General features: G+C 44.2%; 1 protein-coding gene across 1 annotated transcript in view; it reads left to right on the top strand.

Moving 5' to 3' along the window:
* Positions 1–1,597: 1,597 nt before the first annotated feature.
* The window catches only part of LOC137355498 (glutamine--fructose-6-phosphate aminotransferase [isomerizing] 1-like), a 76,318-nt gene continuing 55,150 nt past the window's right edge, over positions 1,598–22,765 (top strand). The window contains exons 1-4 of the mRNA XM_068020707.1: positions 1,598–1,677; positions 12,087–12,194; positions 17,301–17,408; positions 18,968–19,093. Of these exons, the coding sequence (XP_067876808.1) occupies positions 1,671–1,677; positions 12,087–12,194; positions 17,301–17,408; positions 18,968–19,093 (349 nt within the window). The 5' untranslated portion in view covers positions 1,598–1,670. The remainder of the gene's footprint in view (positions 1,678–12,086; positions 12,195–17,300; positions 17,409–18,967; positions 19,094–22,765) is intronic.

Raw genomic sequence — 22,765 nt, 5'->3', positions numbered from 1 at the left:
ATTGAATTAAGGAACTAGCTTGTTATTGTTGAAACTGATGTTTCGCTGACCTCGGACTCTGCATGGTGCACCGTTACGTAGGCAGTCTTGTGGGTGCTTATCTAATTGTGAAACTGTTAGCTCTACCTTTTTTATACTATATAAGTCCACGGTGATCTGTAGCTCTTTGGGAGTAGCGCTGGACCGCATTTAGGTAAGGTGTGCTCCCCCATGATATCATGCAATAAAAAGTTTGTTCTCAACGTCTGAGTCCGGAGAATTTGTTCAACAATTGGGCACAATCTGGATTTTCCCCAACACCCCCTCCCCTTTAAATCTGCTGTCGTCACCTCCCCCCCCCAACCCCTCTGTCCTTGCAAACTACTGCCTGCTCTCCAACCTCCCTTTCTTCTTCAAAGTTCTTAAATGTGTTGTCACTTCCCAAAATCATGTCCATCTTTCCCACAATTCCATATTTGAATCCCCCCAATCTTGCTGACCTACACTGGCTCCTAGTCTGACAATGCCTCAATTTTAAAATCATCCTTGCTTTCAAATTGCTCCATGACCTCACGCCTTCCTATCTCTGTAACATCCTTCAGCCCTACAGAGCTTTGAGATATCTACTCCTCCCAATGTGGCCTCTTGCACATTCAGGATTTTAATAGCTGCACCATTGGCAGCCGTGCCTTCAGCTGCTGAGGCCCTAAGCTCTGGAATTCTCCAACTCTCTTCCTTTATGATGCTCCTTAAAATCTACCTCTTTGACCAAGCTTTTGGTCATTTGCCCTAATATCTCTTTATGCAGCTCTTTTTTGTTGATATCGCTCTTGGGGGCGTGCTGCCCTTGTGCCAACGGTGCTGCCGGTGCTTCATGGCTGCCAGGCCCTGACTTCCCTCAATTTACATGGACTTTCTTTGAGGGCGTCCTGCCATTGAGGTGCCTTCTGCCTGGAGCTGCATCCTCAGCAATGGCCACCGCTAGTGGTGGTGCTGCTGAACTGCTGGCCCTCTGATTGGACCGGCAGTGCTTAGGGGTGGGCCGCCATCCTTAATTGGACGGTGGCCCCGACGGCAGCTCACCACCAGCACGATACCGCCCCCGTCCCGTTGCCCGCTGAAGTTGGGTTGCTTCCCTTTTTTGGCCCTGGTGGCGGGTCTTGTGGGTAGTTGGCAAAATTCAGCCTAAGGTGTACAAAAGTCAGCCATCAATAAAGCACAGGAACGGCACCTAATATTTTAAAATTTATTGAACATTCTTTCAAAACATCAGTTGTCTGCGTTGTTAGTGACAGCAGATGCATTTGCCCAGTGAATATTGGGAGGCATTCTTTCCTATATTTTTTTCAATCTCCTGAATTAGGTCAACTCCGTTTGTTTTAGAGAAGAAGGGAGAACAGTTGGAAGGTTAGAAACTTAGAACATATTGAAGGAGAATGTGACAGCAGCATAAAGCAAGTACAAGTTGATCAAAGGGGCTCTTCAGGCTTGAGATGCATTGGAGAGAGAAGCCAGGGTTAGAGCTATAACCAACAGCGCATGCATGGAGGCCAGTAACGCCTCAGAGGGCGGAGCGGCCGCTGTGACGTACTGGGGGGGGTGCTCGCGCACGTCGAATGTTGTGACAGAAAAGTTACAAGACGTCGCACAGCAACAGCGGTGACAAAGGAGTCTGAACGTTCGAAAGAAGAATGTGCGGTAAGAGTCAGCTGGGGCAAGGGGGAAACACCGCAGCTCGGCTTCTGCTAAAGCACCAGCTGCTCCTGACGAGAGGGAGACAAAGCCTGTCCTTTCCAAGGGCATGTGCTGTAATAAAAACGGCTTGCAGCCTCTTTCAGTTCAGTTTTCCGTGGATATTATCGGTATCTGTACGTGTTAGAGTCAGTGCAAGTTGGTGTGCAGTTGCTTTTAGTTAAGTCCTGACTTTTTTTTTCTTCCTCCGGCCTGCTTTAAATTCTTTAAATGGTAGCGTGGAATTTATGTGTTTTTCTGAGGCGGTACAGAATTTGTGTAAACTGTACGAGGCGGAGGTGGGTGATGCAAAACTGCGGTGCAGCAAAATGTCTCCTTTTTGAATTTGAGACATTATCGCTGTGTGCCCAGATATTCCATATGGTAAAGAAAAATCTGTTAGTTGAGGGCCGAGGGAGTTCTGATACAAGGGGCCTTATATTGGAACCCAGAGTCAGGCGCAAGGATCATAGGAAGCTGAGGGGAGGTTGAATTGAAGTGTATAAAATTATGAGGGGCCTAGATAGAGTGGTTAGAAAGAACCTATTTCCCTTTGCGGGGTGGGGGAGGGGTGCATAGCAAAGTATTTGGTAGAAGGATTAGTTGGGAGTTGAGTAATGTTTTCACCCAGACGGTGCTGGGGGTCTGGAACTCACTGCCTGTAAGAGTGGTAGAGGCAGAAACCTTCATCGCATATTTAAGAAAACACTTGAAGTGCCATAACCTACAGGCTACGGACCAAGAGCTGGAAGGTGGGATTAGGCTGGTTAGCTCTTTTTCAGCTGGCACAGACATGATGGCACGAATGGTGGGCTCCTGTGCCATAAATTTTTGTTTCTATTTAACTAGGGTGCAGATCAGTTAGGGAGGCTGAAAGGTTGCAGAATTTTGGACAAGAGTGTGATATGCCCAAATTTTATTATCGTCTATTGATCCCTGTGCCCGAAAACATCGCCACCCATTAAAAATTGCCCTGTTCTGAAGTTACAGTGACTAATATGAGTTTCCTGCAGTTGTGCTTGCTCAGAGGCTCTCCAAATTATGCCTAGACTTTCAGGAGCAGCAGGAAATAAAGCCATTTTCTGCCATGTTGTTTCTATTTTTTTGAGTGCTTTTTAAAAAATTTATCCTGACTGAGATCTGCTCTGTCTTTTCTATTTCTTTGAATACATTTTTATGGCTTCAATATAAGGGACATTAAAAATGGAAAAGCTTCCACGATTGTAGGTTCTTAAACATTCTGTGCCTATTGTGCATGAATAATAGATAGCATGAAACTTTAATTTTCATACTTAAGGAAGGAATATATGGTGTGATCAATTAGATCATGTACTTCAACTCCATTTACCTGTCTGAACTCCATATCACTTGGTGCCCTTACCTAACAAAAGTATCGATCTAGTCTATAATGCAAATTGCTGGTGGCTATCTGTAGTTGGAGATTTTTCTGTTAACATGGATTGGGGTGTAGCTATACAACAGCAACTTGCATTTTTATAGTGTCTTTAACATAGTAAAGCATCAAACAAAAGTCAGATGTGATATTAGGGCAGAGGACTGATAGCTTGGTCAAAGCGGTAGGTTTTAAGGAGTGTCGTAAAGGAGGGTGGAGAGGTGTCAGGAAAGAATTCCAGAACTTAGGGCCTTGGCAGCTGAAGGCACAGCCACCAATGGTGGAGTGATTAAAATCGGGGTTGCTCTAGAGGCCAGAATTGGAGGAGCACAGATATTTCGGAGGATTTGGGTTTGGAGGAGATGGCAGAGGGGGGAGGTCATGGAGGGATTTGGAAACAAGGGTGAGAATTTTAAAATCCATGTTACAGCTAGTCTCTGATTAATTCTGGAGTACAAGAGATACCTGTTATGATCACTGGGAAAGAGAAAGGGCCATTAGAAATACTTAACACTGCTGCTGGTAAAGAAGGTCATGTGTTGCACACCTGACGAGTTTTTTTTAATGTCACTAGGGTTGAGGCAGATCTGGTTAATCTTGTCTGTTTAGTCTTTCAGAAAGCATTTGATAAGGTTCCTCACACTAGGTTAGTTCACAAGGTTGAATCTTGTGGTGTCAGTGTGAATTTGAGATGGTGGATTGGAAACTGGCTTCAGTCCCACAGCCAGATACTTGTTGCTAATGGGTGAGGATGAGCCGAGAAGCACATAAACAATGTTAGCTTGGTGCTGTTTTGTACTGTATTTTTTACAGATTTTTATGAATAAAGTATATTTTTGGGGGAAAAAGTGTCTGGAAAGATATTATGTTTAAACCTCTGGATAAAGGGGTGGGGGGGGGTGGGAAATACCCAATGTAACCCTCATCCTGATGGCCACTTTTGTGTGCGGCTGCATCAAGCTGTGCGTAGAACCCCAGTATTCAAACACCAAGTGTCACTACATGCTGAGGTTCTCTCTGTCCCCGGTGTTACGAAGGATGGGTCTGGTCACATTCCCGCGGAATGCTCCATCCAGTTGGACCGTGCCATACCGCCTATCCATCGTGGAAGCGTTTGTGCAGAAAAACACCTTTTGACCACCGATCCATCAGGCAGTGGTCTGCACGGAATGTCCTCAAGGCCCGATGGGAAAAGGAGATGGTCGATCCTGTCGGATGGTTCCCCGAGCAGACTGCCAAAGTTATTTGGCAGGATGCCACATCACCAGAACTTTCAAACAAGCACCAAGACATAGCTTGGCTGGTGGTGAGAAGGGCCCTCCCCATCAGATCCTTCCTGCACACTCGGAATCTCACTGCCTCCGCACGCTGCCCTCGCGGTGGCTGTGGTGGGGAAGAGACAGTTGCCCACCTCCTTCTGGAATGTGCCTATGAAAGCAGGTGTGGAAAGAGATGCAGTGTTTTTTGACGAGGTTCATCCCAAGCAGCTCTAACACAGGAGTCTGCTCCACAGTCTGTTCCCAGGGACGCACACTGAGATAAACATCAACTGCTGCTGGAGGACCATCAATTTGGTGAAAGACGCTCTTTGGTCTACCCAAAACTTGCTGGTCTTCCAGTGCAAAGAGTTGTCCACGACTGAGTGTTGCAGACTGGCACATTCTAGGATGTCTCTGAACGGACAGAGGGCATACTGAAGGGGGAGGGTGAACAACCAGAGGTTGTGGTACACATCGGTACCAATGACATAGGCAGGAACAGTGATGAGGTCCTGCAGGGGGAGTTAGGTAGTAAGTTAAAAAACAGGACCTCTAGGGTTGTAATCTCTGGATTACTCCCTGTGCCACGTGCCAGTGAGGCTAGAAATAGGAAGATAGTGCAGCTAAACACCTGGCTGAGCAGCTGGTGTAGAAGGGAGGGTTTCAGGTATCTGGACCATTGGGCTCTCTTCAGGGACAGATGGGACCTGTACAAGAAGGATGGGTTGCATCGAAACTGGAAGGGCACTAATATCCTGGCTGCAAGGTTTGCTAGCGTCACTCGTGTGGCAGGGGGGTGGGAACCAGAGCAGTAGGACAGCTAGTGAAGAAAATGAGGAGGATATAGTAAATAAGGCCAGTAGGACTAAGAGGAAGAGCAGGCAGGGAGATGTTGCTGAGCACAGCGTGACTGGTGGTCTGAAGTGCATTTGTTTCAATGCGAGAAGTATAACAGGTAAGGCAGATGAACCTGGAGCTTGGATTAGTACTTGGAAATATGATGTTGCTATTACAGAGACTTGGTTGAGGGAAGGGCAGGATTGGCAGCTAAATGTTCCAGGCTTTAGAAGCTTCAGGCAGGATAGAGGGGGTGTAAAAGGGGTGGGGGAGTTGCATTACTGGTTAAGGAGAATATCTCAGCTGTACTGCGGGAGGACACCTCAGAGAGTTCATGCAGCGAGGCAATATGGGTGGAGCTCAGGAATAGGAAGGGTGCAGTCATGATGTTGGGGGTTTACTACAGGCCTCCCAACAGCCAGCGGGAGGTAGAGGAGCAGATATGTAGACAGATTTTGGAAAGATGTAAAGGTAACAGGGTTGTAGTGGTGGGTGATTTTAACTTCCCCAATATTGACTGGGACTCACTTAGTGCTAGGGGCTTGGATGGGGCAGAATTTGTGAGGAGCATCCAGGAGGGCTTCTTGAAACAGTATGTAGATTGTCCAACTAGGGATGGGGCTATTCTGGACCTGGTATTGGGGAATGAGCCCGGCCAGGTGGTCGAAGTTTCAGTGGGGGAGCATTTCGGGAGCAGTGACCATAATTCCATAAGTTTTACAGTACTTGTGGATAAGGATAAGACTAGTCGTCGGGTGAAGGTGCTAAATTGCGGGAAGGCTAATTATAACAATATTAGGCAGGAACTGAAGAATTTAGATTGGGGGCGGCTGTTTGAGGGTAAATCAACATCTGACATGTGGGAGTCTTTCAAACGTCAGCTGATTAGAATCCAGGACCAGCATGTTCCTGTGAGGAAGAAAGACAAGTTTGGCAAGTTTTGGGAAGCTTGGATAACACGGGATATTGTGAACCTAGTTAAAAAGAAAAAGGAAGCATTTGTAAGGGCTGGGAGGCTAGAGCACTTGAGGAATATAAAGACAGTAGGAAGGAACTTAAGCAAGGAGTCAGGAGGGCTAAAAGGGGTCATGAAAAGTCATTGGCAAACAGGATTAAGGAAAATCCCAAGGCTTTTTATACATATATAAAGAGCAAGAGGGTAACCAGGGAAAGGGTTGGCCCACTCAAGGACAGAGATGGGAATCTATGCGTGGAGCCAGAGGAAATGGGTGAGGTGCTAAATGAGTACTTTGCATCAGTATTCACCAAGGAGAAGGACTTGGTGGATGATGAGCCTAGGGAAGGGAGTGCAGATAGTCTCAGTCATCTCATTATCAAAAAGGAGGAGGTGTTGGGTTTCTTGCAAAGTATTAAGGTAGATAAGTCCCCAGGGCCTGATGGGATCTACCCCAGAATACTGAGGGATGCAAGGGAAGACATTGCTGGGGCCTTGACAGAAATCTTTGCATCCTCACCTGGCTACAGGTGAGGTCCCAGAGGACTGGAGAATAGCCAATGTTGTTCCTTTGTTTAAGAAGGGTGGTAAGGATAATCCAGGAAATTATAGGCCAGTGAGCCTTACGTCAGTGGTAGGGAAACTATTAGAGAGGATTCTTCGGGACAGGATTTACTCCCATTTGGAAACAAACAAACTTATTAGCGAGAGACAGCATGGTTTTGTGAAGGGGAGGTCGTGTCTCACTAATTTGATTGAGTTTTTTGAGGAAGTGACGAAGATGATTGATGAGGGAAGGGCGGTGGATGTTGTCTATATGGACTTTAGTAAAGCCTTTGACAAGGTCCCGCATGGCAGACTGGTGCAAAAGCTGAAGTCACACGGAATCAGAGGTGAGCTGGCAAGATGGATACAGAACTGGCTCAGTCACAGAAGACAGAGGGTAACAGTGGATGGGTGTTTTTCTGAATGGAGGGATGTGACTAGTGGTGTTCCGCAGGGATCAGTGCTGGGACCTTTGTTGTTTGTAGTATATATAAATGATTTGGAGGAAAATGTAGCTGGTCTGATTAGTAAGTTTGAGGACGACACAAAGGTTGGTGGAGTTGCGGATAATGAGGAGGATTGTCAGAGGATACAGCAGGATATAGATCAGTTGGAGACTTGGAGAAATGGCAGATGGCGTTTAATCCGGACAAATGTGAGGTAATGCATTTTGGAAGGTCTAATGCAGGTGGGAGGTATACAGTAAATGGCAGAACCCTTAGGAGTATTGACAGGCAGAGAGATCTGGGCGTACAGGTCCACAGGTCATTGAAAGTGGCAACGCAGGTGGATAAGGTAGTCAAGAAGGCATACGGCATGCTTGCCTTCATCGGTCGGGGCATAGAGTATAAAAATTGGCAAGTCGTGTTGCAGCTGTACAGAACCTTAGTTAGGCCACACTTAGAATATTGCGTGCAATTCTGGTCGCCACACTACCAGAAGGACGTGGAGGCTTTGGAGAGGGTACTGAGGAGGTTTACCAGGATGTTGCCTGGTCTGGAGGGCATTAGCTATGAGGAGAGGTTGGAAAAACTTAGATTGTTTTCACTGGAACGACGGAGGTGGAGGGGCGACATGATAGAAGTTTACAAAGTTATGAGTGGCATGGACAGAGTGGATAGTCAGAAGCTTTTTCCCAGGGTGGAAAAGTCAGTTACTAGGGGACATAGGTTTAAGGTGCGAGGGGCAAAGTTTAGAGGGGATGTGCGAGGCAAGTTTTTTTTACAGAGGGTGGTGAGTGCCTGGAACTTGCTGTTGGGGGAGGTGGTGGAAGCAGATACGATAGCAACGTTTAAGAGACATCTTGACAAATCTATGAATAGGAAGGGAATAGAGGGATATGGGCCCCGGAAGTGCAGAAGGTGTTAGTTTCGGCAGGCATCAAGATTGGCGCAGGCTTGGAGGGCCGAATGGCCTGTTCCTGTGCTGTACTGTTCTTTGTTCTTATGTGCTGAGGGACGCACTAAAGCTTGGGGCAGACGCTGCAAAGGCTCAATGGGGAAAGGCCACTGTAAGGTCCTCCCACCATAGTGAACTGAGGGGCTGGAACCTGTGTAAAACCCCTCAGGCTGTATACACCACATATGGTTTTCCTGTGTAATGCAAATGTACATTGCATGTCAAATGGAATGGAAGGGTTGTGAGGCAACCCGCGTTCTGTATTAAAGAAAACTGATTTTTTTTGCACTTTCTGCAATGTCAACTTGGAACTGTTTTGTAATGTGTCTTTTACAGATTTTTACGAATAAAGTATATTTTTGAAAAAAAAAGTCCCCCAGGGATCGGTCCGACGCCCGTTACTGTTCACTGTTTTTATTAATAACCTCGACCTGCGTTAGGAGTACGGGTAGTAAATTTTCAGAAACTAAAATCTGTGCAAGGGTTAAGAGGGTAGAGGAGTACAGTCTAATGCAAAGAGATTTAGCTGTGCTAGGACAGGGGGCCACACAATGGCAAATGGCACTTAATTTAAATAAATATAGCGTCATGCATGTTGACAGGACCAACACCAAGTACACATCATTTACAGAGAAGGATATGAAAAGGTTGAGAGAGATGTTATTGTGCACATGTCATTGCAGGTCTGTGACCAATGTAGAAAAATCGTATCAGAGCGTGTTGGATCGTTTTAATAGAACCATTTCAGTGTGATTCATAAGTCACCATTCTGTCAACATACAGGTGGTTGGTTAGATCACATCTGGAGTGCTGTTTCAGTCCCTTCCACATGGTGGGTGATACAGTGTCCTTGTAAAAAGATTCAGAGGAGAATGTTGTTAGGTTAAAAAAAATTAGTTGCTTAGCTAGGTTTGAGGAGCTGGATTTAATTACTTTGGAACAGCATAGGCCTAGGTAAGACCTGATGGAGGTCTACAAAATAACTGAAGGACTGGATAGCATCCCTGCTGATAGATTATGCAGGATCAGGGGATGCGAATTTAAACTTTCCAAGAGTTGGAATAGACTTGATTTGGGCAGTTCTTTTCCCAGAGGGTAGTGAATCTCCAGGATATGTTGCCGTCTTGTTTGGAGGTTGTTGAGGGAGCTGGACTGGTTCTTAAATGGGTGGTGATCACATTAGATTAAAGGTAATTAGTTATACTAATAACTAATTGGTCCATGTAATCTGGACTGGTTTTGATTGTCTGATGGGGCAGAAAGGAATTTCCCAGACTATTTATTTCCTCTTATTAGCCCTGGATTTAACTTTTTTTTTTGGTCCTCCCAGGAGGTTACATGGCTGCGATGAGTTAGGAAGTGTCTCGTCACGATGCTCTAGCCTCGTGAATGTGGGGAGGCTTGATGGATTAGCTGATCTTTTTCTACCTGTCATTATCATATGTTTGTAATGGGTAGAGTTACATTGTTGGTCCCACAGTCCATTCTTTGCTTTCTGTGCTCACCAGCTGATTAATTGTTAACTTTAGAGGCGCACAAGTTGGGTGACTTTGCTACTGGCTGTCTGACCGAGATCAGTCAGCTCAGTACCAAACTGTTTACTGTGAATTCCATCAGCATTTCTCCAAAAAACATCATTGCTAATAACCATTAAATTCTGAGCAGTAAACATGTTTGGTATTCCAGCGTCTACTCAAAATTTAACATCAAAACCTTCTAATATTTCAATATAATTTTCTTATACTTGATAGTTGCTACATTGCATTTTGACAAAAGGATACATTTAAAATAAAGTATTAGGAAGTTATCCATAGTGCTATCTTCAGTGAGTTGATCATTATTTTAAATATATAAGATGGCACTGGGGTTAGAAAGAAGTTTTGGTAGTTTTTTTCACACAGCTACTTAGTGGCAAGAGGCTGCAGGTACATTGTGACAGTTGACATAGAAAAACTTAATGGGAAATATTGACATAGTAATTTACAGGGGTACACTTAAGTCCTTCAGAAAGGAAATCTGCTGTCCCTATCTGGTTTGGCCTACATATGTCTCCAGACACTCAGCAATGTGGTTGACTCTTAACTGCCCTCTGAAATGGCCTAGCAAGCCACTCAGTTTATCAAACTACTACAGAAAAGTGGAATAAGAATAAAAATGGGCGGACCACCCAAACATTGACAAATGAGCTGAATTCCAGAGGTGAGGGTGACTGCCCAGGACATCAAGGGAGCATTTGACCAAGTGTGGCATCAAGGAGCCCTAGCAAAATTGAAGTCAATGGGAATTAGGGGGAAGATGGTTGTGGTTGTTGGTCAATCATCTCAGTCCCAGGTCATCACTGTAGGAGTTCCTCAGGGTAATGTTCTAGGCCCAGCCGTCTTCAGCTGCTCATCAATGACCTTTCCTCCATCATTGGGTCAGAAGTGGCGATGTTCACTGCACAGTTCTCTGTACCATTCGTGACTCCTGAGATACTGAAGCAGTTCATGCCTGCATGCAGTAAGACCTGGATAACATACAGGCTTTGGCTTCTAAGTGGCGAGTAACATTCACAACACACAAATGCCAGGCAATGACCATCCCCAACAAGAGAGAATCTAACCATCTTCTCTTGATGTTCAACGGCATTACCATTGCTGAATCTCCCACCATTAGCATCCTGGACGTTACCAATTGCCAGCCATATAACACTGGCTCCAAGAGCAGGTCAGAGGCTAGGGATTCTGCCGTGAGTAACTCCCCTCCTGACTCCCCAAAGCCTGTCCACCATCTACAAGGCACAAGTCAGGAGTGTGATGGAATACTCTCCATTTACCTGGATGGGTGCAGCCCCAACAACACTCAAGAGGCTCGACACCATCCAGGACAAAGCAACCCGCTTGATTGGCACCCCATCCACCACCTTCAACATTCACTCCCTCCACCGCCAACGCACAGTGGCAGCAGTGTGTACCATCTACAAGATGCAGTGCAGCAACTTGCCAAGGCTGCTTCGACAGCACCTTCCAAACCCACAAGCTCTACCACCTAGAATGACAAGGGCAGCAGACACATGGGAACACCACCACCTGCAAGTTCCCCTGTAAGTCACACACCATCCTGACTTGGAAATATATCACTATTTCTTCACTGCCGCTGGGTCAAAATCCTGGAACTCCCTCCCTAACAGCACTGTGGGTGCACCTATACCTCCTGGACTGCAGCAGTTCAAGAAGGCAGCTCACCACCACCTTCTCAAGGGCAATTATTTGGCGAGACTTTACTGTTGGATGGTAGTTTGGGGAGAAAGAATAGGGTCTATGGGGAGTCTATGAGATCACGAGTGACAAGAGGAAAAAAAGCTTGCAGTTATTTTGCACCTTATGTCTCTTAGCAACAGTGCTTTGGAATGTCTGTAGTTGCACGAGGCAGGTATTTTTGCACAGCAAGACCCCACAAATAGCAATGAGATGAATGACCAATTAGCCTACTTCTGGCCACTGCCCCTACTTTATTCTTCACACATTTACAGAGGACGCCCGGAGTTGCACTTGAATGATCAATGAGCGTTTGATGGAGTGCAGATTCTGTTGGGAACGATCATTGAGAAATGCATCTCACTTGTTACTTGTGAGGACAGAATAATTCTTGGGATTTTTATTAATGATGCTGCATGGTGTTACTACTACAGCACTGGCTCTTTTGTTGCATGACTCCATATTGCAGCGCTGTTGGAAAATTCGACTTCTGTTGTAAGCATGTTTGTAAAATATAATGTGCACTCCAGCTGATATCCTGCATGTGGATGAGTGAATGGTTGCCTGTCTAAAATAACAATATAGGTATTATCAATAAAGTGTACTATTATAGGAGGTAAATTTGACTTGCAGGCAATGCTCACAATGTAAGACAGAATAATATTGGAGCTTTATGAGGTGTATCTCTCAAGATGTTTGGGATGAAATTATTCCTGAAACTTAACACCTAAGTCATATTTTATATTTTCAAGGAATTTTTGCCTACCTCAACTACCATGTTCCCCAGACTAGAAGAGAAATTATTGAAATCTTATTCAAGGGATTGCAGAGACTTGAATACAGAGGGTATGATTCTGCAGGTAAGTTGGTGTCTTGTATATTTTCCTTGTATGAAAAAAAGAACAAATTTTCATTTATATAGCATCTTTCAGACCCCCAGATTATCCCAGGAAGCTTCACAGTGAAGTGTGGTTACTGTTGTGGTATAGGGAAATGCAGCTCGATCCTACAAACAACAGTGAGATGAATCTGTTTTATTGGTATTGATTGAGGAATAAATGTTGGCCTGGGCAGCCTCTTTTCGATAATAAAAACAGAAAGTGCTGGAAATACTCAGCAGGTCTGGAAGTATCTGTGGAGAGAGAAACATGAGTTAACGTTTCAGGTCTGTGACATTTCATCAGAAAGTTCTGGGCGAAGGGTCACTGACCTGAAAGCATTTTCTGATTTTATTTCAGAATTTCAACAGCTGCAGTACTTTGCTTTTGCATCAACCTCTTCTTTAAGTAGTGCCACGAGGTCTTCTCCGTCCAGCTGTGTTGCGACCTCCGTGAGACCGTTAATGTTAAAATATGAGATATGACCCCCCCCCCCTCCCCCACCCTTCCCTGGTCCAATTTAAAGGATTACACCACAAGATTTCGGGTTTTAAGCCTATTTTTGTCACAACTAAACTAAGAGAAATCCCCATTAACTAAATAGTACTTTGTAAATAGCTGATACCCGCAATTACAAAGAAAGGTATTTTCTTAATTTATTAAAATACTTGAAAACCTCACTCGACACTTATATGCCGCACAGTGCTCTTTGATGGTGAAATCTTTGTGGTTAAAAATCCCAAACTCTTCCCAGTTGCAGTGGGTTGGATCTCCCAGATCTTTCTCAAAGACCATGTCCACTTCGCTCACTTCCCCGAGGACTTTCGACCTGGACATCAGTGAATAAGGTGGTGATCCTGTTGAGGTTTTCCTTCTCTGCAAACCTCAACTTTCATAACAGGTTTGAATCTTCGCAGCCTTTAGCTGTATGAGGGCTCCAAGAGCAGGTGTTCTCCCCTCTTTTCCCCCCCTCTCTCCCCCACCTTCCTTCCTCCCCCCCCCCCCACTTTTAATTTGTATATTCAGCAAGCTGGGAGAAGTCATCACTGGTGTGGAACATTCTGGGGTCTCCTTTTTGGGGTCTCCTTAGGTCAGGCGCAACGCAGGCCAAATGTTAGGACAAGATAGAAGGAGCTTTATCTTTGATGTGCTTTAACCCACAGCTTCATTCAGAAAGAACACTCCATACTGCCCCAACTATATATTTTTTTCCCCCCATTTTCTGCCCTCTGAGTGACATTTGCTCCCTTGTGCCAAGTTTTAGACACTTTTGACCCAGTTGGGGAGGGAGTGAGCTGAGACTCTCCAAACTCCTTTTGTATGGGACTTTCGGAATCAGCAGAGATGGGTGATTTTCATCCAGTCAGTTCAAGCTGGATTGAAGCCCAGATTCCAGGTGACCGGACAGTGTGACAACTAACTGCACCACCCACTCAAAGCTTTGTAAATACTTGAAATGAGGGCATTGTCTACTTTTCAATCCAGCACAACGTAGAAAGGAAGTATTAAGTAACATATCGCTGAAGCTAAAACCTTCTGATGACTAGTGCCTTTGCCTCATTGAGTGTCTGTTACATGTTACAGGTTTATCCATTTCTGTTTTTGTCACCATGTTGAGGAAGTGCAGCAATATTTCTCTGCCTGGATCTGAAACCTATCATTATAATGATTGCTGTGTGACCTAGAAGCTTAATAAATACTCTCTTTATGCTGACAATCAAACATCATACCCAAACGGAAAGTCACTTTCCTCATACCAGTGTAAATTCTGCATCTTGTGCTCCAGACTCCTTTCTCTTTTTTCTTCATGTGTCCCACTTGGGAAAGTTTCCATTGTTGAGAACCGGTTTGGAGACGGCACAGTTTAAATATTTGACTTGAAACCTCCCTCTCTCTCAAATTTTCTCTCAATGAATAGCACCTACCAGTCAACTTTTTTGTACAAAGAGAAACATTTGCATTTATATAGCATCTTTCATGACCTCAGAATGTCCCAAAGCACTTTACAGCTAATGAAAGACATTTGAATTGTTGATGCTGTTGTAAAGTAGGGAAAGCAACAGTCAATTTGCACACAGCAAACTCCCGTGAACAGCAGTGTGAAAATGACCAGATAATCTGTTCTGGTGATGTTGGATGAGAGACAAATATTGGTCAGGACACCAGGGAGCACTCCCCTGCTTTTCTTCAAAGTAATACCATGGGATCTTTTACATCCACCTAAGAGGGCAGACAGTGTCTCAGTTTGACCTTTCACAAAAGGCAGCACCCTCCGTGCAGCACACCCTCTGTACTGCAATGGAGTGTCAACCTTGATTTTGTCCTCAATGCTCTGGAGTGGGATTTGAGCCCATGGCCTTCTGAGTCCGAAGCAGCAGTCCTACCCATTGCACCATGGCATGGAATTTGTGGTTGTAGTGTCGGTGGAACTGTCAGCACTCACCGTCATTACTGTGTAAAACTGACAGCAACTTCTGGGGTCTGCACGTGCGCAGTTAAGCATGGAAACCCAGAGGTTGCTGTGAGTGATACCCTGCTTCTCCACAGGGTGCAATGTTGCAGTCTTCCCATATAGAATCATTAGAAATCACTGATTTGACCTGAACTTCAACTATTTGCATACTATTCTCACTGAAAACCACTGAAAATGTTGCGTCTCGTTCAATCGGGGTAGCTGAGTTTTTAGTGACATACTAAGTGATAATTCCTGCTAAGCATCCTCTCTGGCCCTGAAAGACGACTTTTACCTTTGTGGGGTCTCATTCCTTTAGAGGAACATTTAAAATTTGCAGTTTCTTCAATAAAATTTAAATTTTTTTTTAAAGCTTTTGTTCTGATATATTTCTCCCTTAACTTTAATCTTTATTTCGGTTTTTGTACAATGATTTGTTTAAATGTGATTTATATTCCCTGCGTTTTACTTCCTGCTTTGCTGTCTGTGAGAATTCTTCAATCTGATTGACTGATCAACCTACCTGCTGTCTGCCCTGCCGCTGAATGCTACAGGTCCCCCTATAGATGGTGCCAAGTTGGAAATGGGGAAATCTACATGCTGGAGTCCGCTAAATTTTTGCGGGCAGCTTTTTTTTTAAGGTCCGCGGTGAGTACTGTCCCTTGGCCACTGACCGCAAAATTCGGGCCGTTATATTAATTCAAGCTCTAAATTAACTGGCCTCTTGTACCACCACAGTTTCCTAATGATTGAGATGGGGCAATTACCTTGTTGTTAATCAGCAGAAAATAGAAGCTGCTAAATTGCATTCACCTTGTGTTTGAATGCATTCAGACAGAGCTCCATCACAATATAACTGGATGTTGCTGCAGTTGTACTCTTATACATTTGTTCCAAGAACTATTCCAGTGCCACTATCGCATTGAGCAGCACGTGCTTCATGGTTGACATTATGGCTTCCAATCTGCGTATTGTTGGATCCTTGCCATTAACTAACATGGTCTGTGTGTCTGTGTGTTTTCCTTACCAGGCTGTTGATTCAAATCAGGAGAGTAGACTTTGACTGTCTAACCTGTAGGAAGTGTGTCTGCTTGTGGGGTGAATAGAGAACAGTGCTGGCATTGACCAATATGAGAGAGCCAGCTTGCTTGTGCTCCTGGAGTTGGAAGCAAGCATGAAAATGAGTCCCTTTCACTTTGAACAATAAATTACATTTGAGCACAAAGAACTGATGATATCTCTATGGGTGTTGGTTGTACTGTACCCATACTGGCAATAGAAAGATCAAAGGTTCAGAATCATTTCTATGGTATTTCATCTGATTTTAAAGGATTAAATTTTTTATTCAGTCCAAGTTTCACAATAGAGGTTAATAGTGCAAGTACCAGGCCTATAACCAGTTGTTGCTGTGTTAACTAACTGGGTTAGATTGCAGCATTCGCCTCAATTACATGAACCTGTTTGATGCTAATCTTAAACTTTAATGCTTTCCATGAGGTTTTTTTTTTTTTTGGCTAAATTTCCCTTTTCTTCTGTAACTTTCCTTTTCTTCATCTGGCCTGGTGCACAGCAGAAAGCTTCTTGTGGTCTGGGGCCTCTGCCAACAGCCCCTCGAATAGGCTGCTGAGGGGGTTGATGGGGTCGCTGAGGCATTGCTCTCTCCTCTGACTTTGCCCACTTGCTGTTCGGAAAGGCCGTGGCTTTTATTTGGCATGTCCTTGTTCAGTGTGCCTCATTGAGGAGCAGAGCCGTGTTCAAAACAGCATCTGCTCTGTGGCACTTCAGCTGGTTTCCTCCTGAACGCTGGTGAAATATGGCCAAATACCTTATGAAAGAATGTATTTTTTTTTTTTCAAAAAATGTTTTAATCCCTTCCAAGCCCTGAAATGAAATTGTTTTTAATTTGACAGTGCCAGCCTTGTCTCAGTGGTCACACTCTTGCCTCCTGAGTCAGAAGCTTGTGGGTTCACGTCCCGCTCCAGGGACTCGAACACTGAATCCAGGCGGACACTCCAGTGCAGTACTGAGAGAGTGCTGTGCTGGCGGAGGTGCCTTTCTTTTGGGTGGACGCGAATGATCCCATGGCACTATTTGAAGAGCAGAGAAGTTTCTCCAGTGTCCAAACCAATATTTATATCTCGATCAACTTCACTAAAACATGTGATCTGGTTATTTATTTCAGTGTTCATTGTGGGACCTTGCTTTGCCTCAATTGGCTGCTGCGTTTTTCCAACAGTGACTACACTTCAAATGTATTTCATTGATTATAAAGTACTTGGGGGACATTATATTAATAAAAATCTTTTTAAATGACACAACAAATTTCAGCTGCTAGGGGCCACGTTGCAGAATATGTTTATATTGTAATGTGCAATATTATTGAACTTATCCACACATCAGTTGGGACTGATGAAGATTTGCATGGCTCTTCTGGTCAGTGCACTGCCGTGTAGAGCTGACTCTTACGGTCTGCAGAGGTCTCGGGTTTGATTTCTGGCCCCTGCTGAGTTAGCACTACTGCTTTTGTAATGGGTGTCAGGATATGATCATGGCTGATTGGATGTTTTGCTATGTTTGAGGGCTATATGAAAGCAAATTGTTGTTGAATATGAACCTATCTGTGAATTTCTTACTAGGTATTGGAATTGATGGAGGAAATAACAAGGAATGGGAAGACAAAGGGAAGCAAATCTGTATCATAAAAAGAAATGGGAAAATAAAGACATTGGAAGAGGAAGTAAACAGTAAGTATAATGGGAAAATTAAGCTTTAAGATTCCTGATATAACATTGAATGTTTTCCCTCTATAATCTGTCTGTCTGTTTTTTGAAGCCGCATTAAAAATGTTGAGATGGTGATTTTTTTTATTACATAAAATTGCATGGGATTTTATGGCACCAAAGGAGACCAGTCAGGCCAACGGGTTTATGCTGCACACTAGCCTCCTCCTACCTGACTTCATCTCATCAACATAATCCTTCTCTCCCTTTCTCCATCTGGGAATTAAGTTTGTTGCTTCCACCGCGTTCCTTTCAGTAACTGAAGCTATTTTTACATGTTATATTTGAAAAGAAACTTTGAGAACAAAGCAGCTCTTGGGATTATTTTGGCCGAATGGAAATCTGTGTTTAATTAGAGCAATGTTGTCCCCACAAAAGAAACATGATCACTGTATTGAACAAAGAAAAACGCAACCAAAAATTCTCGCTTTCTTCTGGGTTTCCGCAGAGAAAAGATTTCTCACCATCAGATGACTGGTTCAGTTTCACAGCTTAAATTGAGAAAATTTCAGCCTTCATCAAATCAATTGCAGTAAGCAGTGAAAAGTGTGGAAGTTAGTTACCGCAGGAGAGGTCTGCGAGTACTGCGGGGGACATGGGCATGTACTGCTGGAGAAATTGAAGTGTTTCACACGGGCTGAATTTTACGAGTGCGGGAAGGCTGGGGTGTGCTGAGTGCACATCGCCTCCCCAACACCTTCAAATTTAGTCCGGGGCCAATTAATTGCCACTTAAGGACCTCCTCTTGCCGCGGGGTTGAAGCCCTGCCAGGTGGGAAGGTCGGCCAGTAAAACAATGTGGCCTCCCTGTGGGCTGGGTGGAGGGGACCTCCTCTGTGGACAATCTGTGGCCCATGGAGGGCACCTGACAACAAAGGTTGCCCCTCCACAAACAGCTCTCCTCTTCGCCCTCAGCGACCACCCTCTTTCCCCCCCCCCCCCCCCCCCCTCCCCCCACACTTCCCCACCTCGCCGGGTCCTGCTAGCCTGAGTTCTGGGGCTCACTGGTGCTCTTGGTCTTGGGCCTACTGTAGTTCTGGCAGTGGCCACCGGTAGCGGTGCCGGTACTGCTGAGCTGCTGGCCCTCTGATTGTGATGGGATCCCTGTCCTTTAAAGAATCGTGGACCCCGACAGCGGGCAGTTAATTGACTGCCCACTGTGGAATTCGGCCACAGAGCCAAAGCAGGGTCACCCCCCCCCCCCCCCCCGGACTGGCCTTGCATCCCGTCGCGACCCCTGCCATCAAGACAAAATTCAGCTCACATATGTCTGTAAAAACATAAAACGCATGTTCAGAATGTGCTGAATTTTGTGCTTCTTTAAAAGTGTATCTCTTTTATTGGTATTTTGGGTGACATTGAAGCTTTGTGTCAATGACATTGAGTGTGTAGGTTTCAACACTTTTATAGTTGTCTGTATAAATAGTTTGTCTTTCATACTTAATGTTCTGGGGGTAACTTCTGTTTGCATAATTCCACTGTTGTCACTGGTGTGTGTTAAATATTGTTCCAACTTTCTTTTAGAACAAGAAGATGTTGACTTTGATGCTGAATTTGAAACACATTTTGGTATAGCACACACTCGCTGGGCAACACATGGCATTCCAAGTTTCGTCAATAGTCATCCCCAGCGGTCAGACAAGGAGAATGGTGAGTGTAATCTCTGGCAACAAGCAAAGTATTGAAAGAAAATGATCTGTGCTGCACTTTATGCAATGTCAAGTTTGAACTATGTAATGTACTTTTTACACATTTTCATGAATAAAGTTACAGTTGTGCCTCAAAGATGGAAGGTTTGGGTAATCTAAGGCGTTTGCAACACAGTTCAATGGTTAAAGGTATTGCCGAGGTAGTACATTGTAACTTTTCTGTGTTTCAATATTGATAGACCCTAGGTGTTTAAAACCTCTTGGTCAATGTTTTTTCTGTTATCAGCGGTACAGTCTGATGCACTTTTATAACAAATAGATCTTCCATTACAACACGTTGCTATACCAGATGTTGACTATATAAAATATACTTTCATCAATTTATATGATGGAGGGTGATGGCAAGTAAATCTCATGTCTTTTTGTGGATGATTATTTTTGGGGATCTGTGGTCGAGAGTGAGTGGACCCAGGAACCATCTTTGGTGATTGCTACATTTTTGTTTTCCAAAAATATACTTTATTCATGAAAATGTGTATAAAAAAAAAAATACATCACATAGTTCAAATTTGACATTGCATAAAGTGCAGTACAGATAGTTTTCTTTCAATACAGTACATGAGGTGCCATTACAGGTTATATTTACAACGGACACTTGCATTTCACATCAAACATTCTCTGGCACATACAGCCTGAAAGGGTCTTACATGGGTTCCAGCCCCTAGGTCTGCTATGGCAGGAGGGCCTTAGATGGTGATTGCAACACTTGCCCACAAAGTTTGCTCTGCTTCCTCGTGCTACTAACAATCTGAGCCATTATGTTTGCCTGGGATAAACCACATCCCTTTTATGTGATGTTCAGTCTGTCTAGGAACTGTTACCGATGTGCTAGCCAGGAACGGGGGGCAGATTTGGAAAATGTCTGCCAGGTTGCGGGTCGGAGACAAACTGTTTTTTTTTGCAGTTTGGACTATTTCCAATATCCATCCATGTTGACCAGCTGCTTAATCCGCATAAACTGGGGTCATGCTGACCTTTTTTTATTTTTTGAAAGGTTTGTGATTTTTTTTTCCCGCAATCTTTTCAAAGCCACAGGTCCTAAAACGTATGTCTTTAATACAATGAATGCTACCTGAGCAGGATGCTGCTCACCATCTGATATGCATTGCTCATCCAACAACAACCTGCATTTATATAGTGCCTTTAATGTAGTAAAATATCCCAAGGTGCATCACTGTCAGGCAACACCTGACGCGCAGCCACGTAAGGAGTGGGGATGCACAAGAGGCTCGAGTGTGCGAAACAAATTTCTTATAAAGTTGTAGAGCTGAAGGAGGTTACAAAAATAGAGAGGGATGAGGCCTTGAGGGATTTGACAACAAAGGATGGGAATTTTAAAATGGATGTGCTGCTGGATCAGGAGTCAGTGTAGGTCAGCGAGCACGGGGATGGGGAAGGTGAATGAGACTTGTTGCGACTTGGGAATTGGGCAGAAATTACAGAGGGAGAAAGATAGGAGGCTGGCTAGGAGAACATTACGATAGCTAAACTTGAAAGGAACAAAAGCATGGGGGAGCATTTCAGCAGCAGAGTGGGAGATATTACAAAGTGGAAGTAGGCAGTCTTTGTGACAGAGACAGAATCAGGTTGTGATGCCCAGTGCAGAACTGCCCCTGATGGCCCATCTCAGTCAGCGATGAAAGTATGTGTGGTAATGAAAATACCATATCACTGCAGCAGGGAATGTGCTTTAGGCATTTAGTGCACGCGTGTCAACTGGGACTCAGCAGACATCCCAGTCACCAATGTTGAAGTAAATAAAAGCAAAATACTGCGGATGCTGGAAATCTGAAACAAAACAAGAAATGCTGGAATCACTCAGCAGGTCTGGCAGCATCTGTGGAAAGAGAAGCAGAGTTAACGTTTCGGGTCAGCGACCCTTCTTCGGATGTTGAAGGGTTGAAGGATGTTGACCAATGTTGAAGACTAGTCTAATCGACTGACTGCGCTGCTGCATTGGAACCTGGTTTGCGACATTAGAAATTGTGAGGTGCCACAGGTTTTCTGTATCTACTCGAGCGAAGATCGACTTTTGCTGTAAAATACTGTTGCTTAAGGTGGTTAGAAAGATTCACCAGAATTCGTTCATTCATTGGTGTCGTCTTCTTCCCAGAAGGTTTGACTGTCACGGATCTCCACCTCTGTCTGTCCTGTGCTGTCCTTACACATTCTGCACAGGTCAGCTGCATCCAGTCCATTATAGCTGTCGTCCATTTTCTTCTCTGCTTCCCTCTCGTACGTTTTCGATCGATCTTTCTTTTCAATAATTGTCTCTGCCTACCTTCTGCTCTGATGTGACTGAAATATTGCATCTTCCTCTCTTTGATGCTATGCACTAATTTCCTCTTTTCTCCAACCATGTCCAGCACGCTCTCATTAGTCTTTCTGTCTGTGTAGGATAAGCAGAACATCCTCCTATATATCTCAAATGCATTCAGCTTATCAATAGTCTCTTTGTTTGTTGTCCATGTCTCCGGGGTGTATAACATAGATGATAAAATGTAGCACCTCAGCATTCTTTTTCTAAGATTCAGGTTCAGTTTCTTTGATGTTAACAAGTCCTTCATTCTGACAAAGCTGGTCTAGGCAATCTCAATTCTCCTTCAGAGCTCACAATCCGATCTCCAGTCGTCTGTGATAATCTGCCCAAGGTATGTGAACCTTTCATTTGTTCCAGGACTTGTCACCAGAATTATACTGGTGCAAATGGTTAAATTTTGAGGGCAGTTTGCCAAGACTAGGCTTGTATTCCCTTGTGTATAGAAGATTAAGGGATGATACAATTGAGGTGTTAAAGATGAATAAAAAATTTGATGGGTTGATAGACTATTTCCTGTGGTGGGGAAAGTCTAGAACAAGGGGTTATAACCTTAAAATCAGAGCTAGGCTATTCTGAAGTGGGGTCAGGACACACTTCCTCATACAAAGCATTGTGAAAATCCTGAACTTTCTCCCCAAAAGATGTTGAGGCTGGGGTTCAGTTGAAAATTTCAAAGCTGTGATTGATATCCTTGTTAGGCAAAGGTATTAAGGATTAGGGAACCCTATTTATCCAGCTTGGTTAAGACACAGATCAGGAAGGCTGTAAATGCATTGGAGGCGGTTCAGAGGAGGTTTACTAGATTGATACCTGGAATGAGCGGGTTGTCTTATGAGGAAAGGTTGGACAGACTGGGCTTGTTTTCACTGGAGTTTAGAAGAGTGAGGGGAAATTTGATTGAAGTTTATAAGATCCTGAACGGTCTTGACAATGTGGATGTGGAAAGGATGTTTCCTCTTGTGGGTGAGTCCAGAACCAGGGGGCACTGTTTTAAAATTAGGGGTTGCCCTTTTAGAACAGAAATGAAGAGAATTTTTTTCTGAATGGGAAATCATGTTTGACGAACCTGTTGGAGTTTTTGAGGATGTTACTAACAGAATTGATGAAGGGGAGTTGGTGGACGTGGTATACTTGGATTTTCAGAAAGCTTTTGATAAAGTCCCCCACAGGAGGTTAATTCGCAAAATTAAAGCATGTGGGATAGGAGGTAATATACTGGAACAAAAACAAGAAATGCTGGAATCACTCAGCAGGTCTGGCAGCATCTGTGGAAAGAGAAGCAGAGTTAACGTT

Source organism: Heterodontus francisci, chromosome 42, assembly GCF_036365525.1.
Source record: "Heterodontus francisci isolate sHetFra1 chromosome 42, sHetFra1.hap1, whole genome shotgun sequence".
Classification (NCBI taxonomy): Eukaryota; Metazoa; Chordata; class Chondrichthyes; order Heterodontiformes; family Heterodontidae; genus Heterodontus; species Heterodontus francisci.
Note: the sequence above shows the minus strand (reverse complement) of the source record. Positions and strands in the feature narration are given on the sequence as shown.